This window comes from Lineus longissimus, chromosome 17 (genome assembly GCF_910592395.1).
Source record: "Lineus longissimus chromosome 17, tnLinLong1.2, whole genome shotgun sequence".
NCBI lineage: Eukaryota > Metazoa > Nemertea > Pilidiophora > Heteronemertea > Lineidae > Lineus > Lineus longissimus.
This window is the reverse complement of record NC_088324.1, coordinates 12,140,431-12,148,561: the sequence shown is the minus strand read 5'-3', so window position 1 is coordinate 12,148,561 and position 8,131 is coordinate 12,140,431. Positions and strand designations below refer to the sequence as shown.

The following is an 8,131-nucleotide window of genomic DNA, read 5'->3' as shown; positions in this document are numbered from 1 at the left end:
CGCCAACTTCGGCGTCGAGAGGCGTCAGCTGAACGCTTCTCGTCGCCAAAGTTGGCGGCTAGTGTGCTGCGGGCTTTAGTCTGCTACGAACGGCGTCGGCGAACGCGACTTGCCGCCTCTTGCCGCAACTAAACGCAAAATATCTAACATGTTTGATTTTTGACGCGTGTCGCCGCGTTTGAACGCAAGAAGAAGCCAGGTGTTCTACGGATTGCCGCCTGAATTGGCGTCGGCGGCGAGGCTATGGCCAATCAGTATGCGTCTTGATGTCACATGATTTCAAAATGGCAGCCTAAAGCAGCGGAAAAGACGCTACTGGACGCCGATTCTGGGCAGGTGTGCTCCGTCCGGGATCCACTGTCCGCCAACTTCGGCGTCGAGAGGCGTCAGCTGAACGCTTCTTGTCGCCAAAGTTGGCGGCTAGTGTGCTGCGGGCTTTAGTGTCCGCCAGCTATTGCATCGCTCTCTCCTAATGTAAGGCTTAGTCTCCACCACAGTGGCAACTGCCAGCGATCACGGAAAACCACCCGCTTTTGCAGTGTGCAAGTTAATGCAGAGGATGGTTTCATCGTTTGACCTACCCTACGGCTGGTTACTCTGAGTTTCGACGGATATTAGTAGGCATGTGCAGAGATTTGGGAAGGAACAAAAAACGTCTTTGGCAGTTTTTAAAACCTTTACTGTACCTGCTTCTGCATCTTCGATGTACTTAAATGTATACAACATATGTATATTTATTGGTATTACGAGCAAACTGATGACGGCAACTGTCACCCTGGCCCGTTTGGTCGTACAGAGGAGGGGGGCAGCCAAGGGGAACCGTACGGCGATCAGCCGGTCGACTGACATGGCGGCGAGGAAGAGACCGGAGAGCATGCCGCTCGTGAACATGATATACATGTGTAGTCTGGAATGAATATTGATATGATTATAGAGCCGGTTTTGCAAGTCAAGACGAAACGAAACAAGCGCTTGAAGAGGTTCGAATATCCCCTTTTGTCGGATAGACGAATACAAAGTACCGGTAGTGAAGTAGGGAACCCGAGAGAAGCATTTGTTGGACCATCATGCCATGTGAATGAAAAACAACTTCAAAGCCGTTGTAGAATGCAGTGTTAACTTTCTCAGGAAAATATACTGAACAAAAAAGCATGTTTGTGATAACATCTTTTCAACATGAACGTTGTCATAAACAGAACCGAAACAAATAAAGCGATACTTACATTGTCGGAAATTCAGCTGATCCTATGTACTGGTCCAGAAGTCCACTGAGTACGAGAGGATAGAAATAAGCTCCCTCGAGGAGTAGGGCCGTGTCTGTCACACCCATAGCGGTCATGTAGACGCACGGGGAGAGAGGTCTGTTGTGGCGTCTATTAGCCACAAGAATGGAAATGATATTACCAGGGATACCAAGGAGTGCTGGCGGGATCCATCCGTAAGTGGAGAGGATGTGGAAAATAAGTTTCAGAGTTTCAACATCGCCGATGTTCTGTTCTCTCGTCGTGTTGAGCAACATTGGAGTGGCGCTCTCTCTCATTTAAACATCATAGAAAACCCCTTAAAATATGGTTCGTTTTGTTCCAACTTCTGTACCGAACAATAAATGGCGGCACGACAACCAAACGAATGCATGACACAGCCATCAACTTCATCAAGCTAACTCTTGCCAACGATCTCCTTTCTCGTGGATATGCATTTCGGAAGCGATGTTGTGCTCTTATCTTCACCATTGCCCTTCTTCTGCCCTCCTTTGCTTTAATACGTGACACATTTGGCATCCTAGTTGCCGGCCATTGCAAAAACAAGTCGCAATGGGAACGATGACAATATCATTTCTCATATGTATCACCATTCATGATACTCTGCAGACTGAAATGCACGCTTCTGGTGTTTTTGTTGGAAGGATCGACTTTCTGATCAACGAATATTGCGGCGATCAGTCGTTAGAGTGAGGGGGGCCGCCGCTGTTTGGATATACTGTACGGTATCTCCATTTTTCTTCCCAAATCAAAACCTGCTCATGATGGTCAACTCATAAGATAATTTTAAATCGACAGTGAAAACGAGAGGAATATAAATAGCATCTGTTCATGATACGCAGTTTCTAGTTTAGTTACACATTGTTCATATTTTATGTTACTTTGAACTATTTCTAAAGATATCACATGATAGTATGCTATTCTGAGGCGTTGAAGGATTGGCAGGCGAGATTGCATGTTTCATAGCAGCCATCTCTTTCTGTCCATACCTACATTTTGAATCACCAACGTGTATACATGTATATATGGCTGGGAAGAATGAGAGAAAGATATGGATAAAAATTAGTCAATCAACATATCGTAAAAAACCTAATTTGCCTTATAGGAATTTTTAGGCAGATCTATCCTTGAAGCCAGACAGATGTACACATTCTCATGAAACCATACATCTATCATCAAGAGATATCTAAACAAACACCATTTGCTGTGAACACAAACAGGTGGTGGAGATTAAATCAGTTTTAATGGATTTCACGATGAGATGGCCTCGAAATGTAGGCTATCTGGTAAACATGTTACTGTCATCTTCAGAAATATTCTACACCATTTTTTCATTAGATAGTCTACTTAATCTATGTCTGTTCTGAAGATCAACACAACCCAAATGTACTTCTCAGTACCTGTCCATCGAGTTAAAAAGCATCAGAAATAACGTGAAAATTTCAATAAGTCGACGACTGTACAAGTTAGTTGTCATTATAAAAAAAAAATCGCCCTGATACTATCCAGTCACCCAGTCCACACCTGCAGTGTTACAGTAGTTCAGCAGCTGCATTTCAGACATGAGGTCTTTGATTCTGATCGTCCTGGTGATAGCGTGTGTTGCATCGTTGGTATCACCAAAAGGCATTCAGCAACGAAATGGTAGGTTGAAGAGCTCCATATTGTTGCGTTCCACATTGGGTTTGGAGGGACGACGAAATGGTAGGTTGAAGAGCTCCATATTGTTGCGTTCCACATTGGGATTGGAGGGAATCCGCATACGCAGTTTTTTGAGTGGGGTATAGATCCAACAATGTTTACACCGAGACCGGCGCTGGCCCCCTCACGGTAAATTTCAGCTCATTTCGTCAGCCTCGGCGGACTTACACCCAGGAACGTAGTTAGCTACTGGGATATACCCGTGGGTTTATGGTAGGCGCGCGGGAGGGGACATAAATCAGAAATACACGCCCGATAAAATATCTGCCGCATATATCTCCGCAAATATACCTCTCGCTAAAAGCTTACCGTAAAATCCACTCTTAGCCAATCAGCAGCAGAGGAAAGTCAGGTATATTTTATTCATTTTTATGGCGGATGTTAATGTTTTGCATTTTGGTAAATTCTACGAGGATGATGAACCAATAAGTAATTGTTTCTTTAAACGTTTCCTTAAAGTAAAGCGATTCCTCGGCCTTCCAAGCTTATCGGACATCAAGGCGCGTATTGGGAGCACCATCGGCACCATCGAGGATAAAATTATTGATGTAAGTGATGAAATTTGTAATTTGAGTCATGCATGCTAGTACCATCTCGCATTCCCCTCCCCACCTTTCCCGCAAAATGCCAAGGGAGGTCGTTATTACCGAGTCAACGGCCCAGAAGCTCAGGATGACTTCACCACGCACTACTACAATGCACATGTATCAATGAAGGAAGAAGTTCACTCTTTATATCGGATTTGGTGAATTTTAACCTCTAACTGAGCAAAAATGGCGACCATTTTATATACAGTTACCAATGGGCAGTGAGGTTGAAACTTGGATTCGGTCGTCGTCTAGTGTACACTGGGTAGTTTTATCAAATTTTGTCATTGGCCCTGTCGGTCTGAAATGCTGAATAGTCAAACATATGGCTGTCGTTAAAATCTGATGTAATCGCGGGCAAAACTGCAACCTATCTAAAATTTGCACAGTGCGGTACCACGTCTGTTCTGTGTTTGCAGACCCTCTACGCGGGAGGAGACATAGCATACAATCTTGGTGAAGCTATCCTAACGAACGAGAGGATAACACCATATGCGGAAAAGATCAGAACCATCCTCTATGAGCTGAAGGAGGTTGCCAGCGCATCGGAACACGAGTGGTATGTTGATTTACTTTGCGCGTTCTGCACCTCCGAAACGACCCTGCATCTTCGCATAGCTTCGCCAAGCTCCCATTAGGCTCCGACTCGCATTGCGCCTACATGTATTTCCTGAGGCAAAAAACCATGATTGGTACCATGAACAAACTATTAAGTGTGCTCTGAAACTGCCGTACATCACGAAGGCCCACACAGCTCCCACGGTGACTTTCCTTTGAGGTGAACACAACTGCATATCCAATTCTGCAGCAGGATTCGGGCGATGATTAACTACTGACCGACACCTCCTAAATTGTCTAACTCTCAAATAATACTTGATACTGGTTTTGATTTACGCCAAAGAATAAAAATTGGCCAATTAAAGCAATGTCTTGGTCGGGGAATCGGAGGCTCCAAACTCAAACAGATACTTCTTCCTTCGATACGCTGGATAATGTGCTTCACAGCCAACTGCTTGGAGTGCCGACGCGGTTTGTATTTCAAGAATATACATTGTACTTGTAGTTAATGAACTTTTATCCCGTTTCCTAATGCATACATGTACTGGGGGATATATTTTGTTACAGGCAGAAACTTCGTGAGCGCCTCCTAGCGGACATCAAGGAACTCTTCGATAGAATCATGGAGAAGGAAAAAGTCCAATTCGTTTTAAACAAGGTGGAGGGTCTCATTGACGAGGTCAGAGAAGCTGCCAAATCATCCAAGGAGAAAGCTAAAGAGATTGGCAATACCTTGACAGCTTTCTTCTTGGGAACCATTTTTACAATTTTTGGACCTAGTAAGTACAGACGAAACTTAAAAATGTGTATTGAAAATATCGCAAGACACCAATATTTGAAACATGACCTTCTTGACATCCGGACCAAGAAGCGGACACAATGATGTTGAATTCAAACCTGAAAATGACTTCATGTCGTGAATTACGCTTTGGGGTTGTCCAGAGAGACATTTGGTTAAAAGCAACGGGTTCATTTACCCAAACGCAACCAAGATCTTGCACAATTCACAAGAGTGCACATTGCGTTCTTCGTCATTTCACTGCGACACAACTCTAGACCTCTATATTCTTTAACCTCTTTTCCAGCGTTTGATTCGACAATCGAACCCCCGATTATCCATTGAGCCACGGACTTCTCAACAATTTTCGATACCTTTCGATAGTTACATGTAGAGAGTTTTGTCCATGAAACAATAAAACGTTTTACATTTTCGTGTAATCGTAGCCAGTGATCCCGAGTTTCTTTCCTTTCTGTCCTGCAATGGTAGGTTGGCCGGGGAAACTCATCAGAAAAAGGATATCTTCGTCGCATTGGAAAAAATTACATGCTCAAGTAGCAACGTGATAGGCAGTACTGGCCAATCAGATTACACATATCATGCTTCTTTGGCAGAAAAAGCATCGCCAGGCTTAGAGAGCTCCTGATTGGTCAATACACCCACCCAAATATTCTGCTCGATAAAAATGGCGAAAATATTATTAAGACACTAAGCTCATTTCTGCACCAGTTTGATATTGTGTCTTCTTTATTTTGTCAATAACAATGCATTAGCAGGGATAGATCGAACAAAACATCCAATAAGAGAAAGAAATCACTGAAATATAAAAAAAGTGTATGTGTTGATATGTAATTTCAAAGCTGATGTTAGATTTACTTATGTTGCTTACAAATGAAGCTCAGGTATGTATTCTAGAAAATCAAATCTACTTCCTGTATCACTAAAACTCAATGATAAGATGACAGGACCTTAAAAGGTCAAATGTAACATTCAGAAGGGTAATTTCAGATGACTGGCGGCCATTTTGTACTATAGAATAAATTTGGTGGCGGCCATTATGTATTTGAGTAAAAACCTAGAGATTATTTACTCTATCCGTTTAAATTAACATTTGAAATACGAGTAATACAATGTTTTTTCTACATGATTCCCTACATCGGACTATTAATACGAAGACTATACTCACATCGTTTTACTCCGCCCGCTAAGTACAGCACTCCCAGGAAGAAATGAGAAGCCATGTCGGCAGCTCTCTCAATAGCTTCAAAAGCGCCACCAACCGGCGACTCTGCCGCTTTCATCCACATCTCCTTAGCCTTTTTGCGCATTGCCTGGTACTTCTCATTGTCCTGTAAGTCACCGTAGGTTTCTACAATCTGGAAGAAAGCCGAGAATATTAGATGGTCTAAATGCCTATCTCCACGATGAAGCTTTTTTGCCGCGGTTTTCAATTTCATTAGGCGCTTTCCACGGGTACTGGAGATCAACGAATAGTTCAATCATCGTACACTGTCATTCATCCGAGACTCTTTGCTGAAGGTTAACTCTTGAGCTTCGATGTGGAGATCGAAATCGCAATGGAATATGCCCTGTCGGCAAACATGATATTCTTAAAACTCACTGCGTTCAACTTACAAACAATCGGCCAAGTGCATGCTAACCTTAACTTCCATCTTGTCCCAGAGTTCACTCAGCTTCTCAGCAGTCAGCTCCCCAGCATCTTTGAGTTCAATCATAGCTTGCTTGAGACCCGCCTTAAACCCTGGGAGTTCTTTATAGTACTTCTCTTTAGCCTTTATGAGAAGAGCATTGCCTCCAATGATAACGGTTTCGACACCCTATAACACGAGAAGAAACGATGCTGAATGAATGTCAAGGATTAAGAGTTCTAACAGACTATAAATTGAAATGCGCCAAATTGTCAGCATTGTTGGATTATCTGAGGGCCAACGCGACATTACCAGCCAAAGTTCCATGCGTTGAACGTCTTCAACTGCAAGATGAATATTCTAATCAAGAGGTATTAAGAGATATCAACTAACTAACCTTATCGATAACGTCCTTGCCCTTTTCTATAGCTTTGTTGACGCCCTAAAGGAGAAAGGACACGATTATTCCAAATCATGCCGTGTCGTCTTACAACTGGTGTTTTTGAACTGCACCAAGTTTTTCAGATTGTTTTTTTGAAAATTGTTTCGACATTTACTAAAGATTTTGGTGTACACGTAAATACGTAGCTGTCAATGTTTCTATTCTGTGCCCAGAGATTGCAGATCATTGTTGTTGTTAGCCTTCTTGCTATATCACAAGGTACATGTTCATGTAGCAAAGGATGGGCAAGGATATGCAACCGTGGGAAGGCAACATGAGACAACAAAAGACTCTCCTTAAAAGGTCTAAAGAAATTTTTTACTTCGGGGTGAGTCGCACTCACCTCTGTCACTTTTCCGAAGAGATTTTCCAAATTAGCCTTGATCGCTTCTGTTGTTATGAAACGCTTTTCAATTTCAGCTGAAATTAAAATAACATTGTGCTTTGTAACCTTCAATGACTTGCACAATTTGAGAATTGAATTTCAGGGTTTAAATTTATGAAAAGGTTCTGCTTCCTAGCGGTTGACGAATCTAATTCCAGCTTTTATTGTGGCTATTTCCTGGTAGCCCCAAATTTGGATGGTGATTATTATACAAACACCACCACGGACATATAGACAACACGGAATTCCTCCTTTTGCAACTCAGTGTAGTGTACTGATATGGATGATTGCCAATTGTTGTCAACTTACAACTTGTTTTTCAAATGGCTTCAAACTAAGAAAATAAAAATACCATTAAACGTCAACTCACCATTTCGTTTGTCCAGTGATTTGCTAAGCACAGCACTCGTCAACAGGACGACCAAGAGAGAGAGGATCGACAACTTCATCTTGGATGATTGGTGACTGAGAAATACAGGAACAACAATTAGTTTAAGGGTCTACACTAGGGACGCATGTGACCGGTCACGTCCCATTTTCCATTTGAATTATGCAGCTATCAAAATTCAAAACTAAAGTGTCAATCAAAATATCAGAGAACTCGAAATAATGCTTACCTCGCTCTGTGGGAGACGGAAAATGAAAATGATCGCGCTTTTTAACCCTGTAGAGCGATAAACGACATATTTTTGAACAGTTATGATCAGCCATAAGAGTGGTATTTATCACTATGTCCAGCTGCTCAAAATCCACGATTTATTGACCCATA

General features: G+C 42.4%; 2 protein-coding genes across 3 annotated transcripts; one reads left to right on the top strand and one right to left on the bottom strand.

Moving 5' to 3' along the window:
• The first annotated feature begins 2,775 nt into the window (after positions 1–2,775).
• On the top strand, positions 2,776–5,339 carry LOC135501081 (uncharacterized). 2 transcript variants are annotated; one of them, XM_064792840.1, is made up of 5 exons: positions 2,776–2,906; positions 3,423–3,511; positions 3,970–4,109; positions 4,676–4,887; positions 5,194–5,339. In XM_064792840.1, the coding sequence occupies exons 1-5, from the start codon at positions 2,825–2,827 to the stop codon at positions 5,229–5,231; spliced, it is 561 nt and encodes a 186-aa protein (XP_064648910.1). In that variant the 5' UTR covers positions 2,776–2,824; the 3' UTR covers positions 5,232–5,339. The 2 variants fall into 2 exon arrangements, with proteins under 2 accessions (XP_064648910.1, XP_064648909.1); XM_064792839.1 differs by having other exon boundaries at positions 2,776–2,966.
• Positions 5,340–5,603: 264 nt separating this feature from the next.
• Positions 5,604–8,012, bottom strand: LOC135501083 (uncharacterized). The gene is made up of 7 exons (XM_064792841.1): positions 7,980–8,012; positions 7,733–7,827; positions 7,321–7,397; positions 6,933–6,977; positions 6,548–6,724; positions 6,073–6,262; positions 5,604–5,702 (listed from the first exon to the last, which is right to left on the bottom strand). Exons 2-7 carry the CDS (start codon positions 7,809–7,811, stop codon positions 5,656–5,658), a joined length of 615 nt encoding a protein of 204 aa, XP_064648911.1. The 5' UTR covers positions 7,812–7,827; positions 7,980–8,012; the 3' UTR covers positions 5,604–5,655.
• Positions 8,013–8,131: the final 119 nt, after the last annotated feature.

Bases quoted from the DNA above. Each gene is read 5' to 3' on its own strand.
- LOC135501083 (XM_064792841.1), bottom strand. From the start codon at position 7,811: ATGAAGTTGTCGATCCTCTCTCTCTTGGTCGTCCTGTTGACGAGTGCT. The intron at 7,398-7,732 runs GTGAGTTGACGT...TTTTAATTTCAG, and splicing joins ATCACTGGACAAACGAAATG to CTGAAATTGAAAAGCGTTTC. The intron at 6,978-7,320 runs GTGAGTGCGACT...TTTCTCCTTTAG, and splicing joins TCTTCGGAAAAGTGACAGAG to GGCGTCAACAAAGCTATAGA.
- LOC135501081 (XM_064792839.1), top strand. From the start codon at position 2,825: ATGAGGTCTTTGATTCTGATCGTCCTGGTGATAGCGTGTGTTGCATCG. The intron at 2,967-3,422 runs GTAGGTTGAAGA...GTTTCCTTAAAG, and splicing joins TTTGGAGGGACGACGAAATG to TAAAGCGATTCCTCGGCCTT. The intron at 3,512-3,969 runs GTAAGTGATGAA...CTGTGTTTGCAG, and splicing joins TCGAGGATAAAATTATTGAT to ACCCTCTACGCGGGAGGAGA.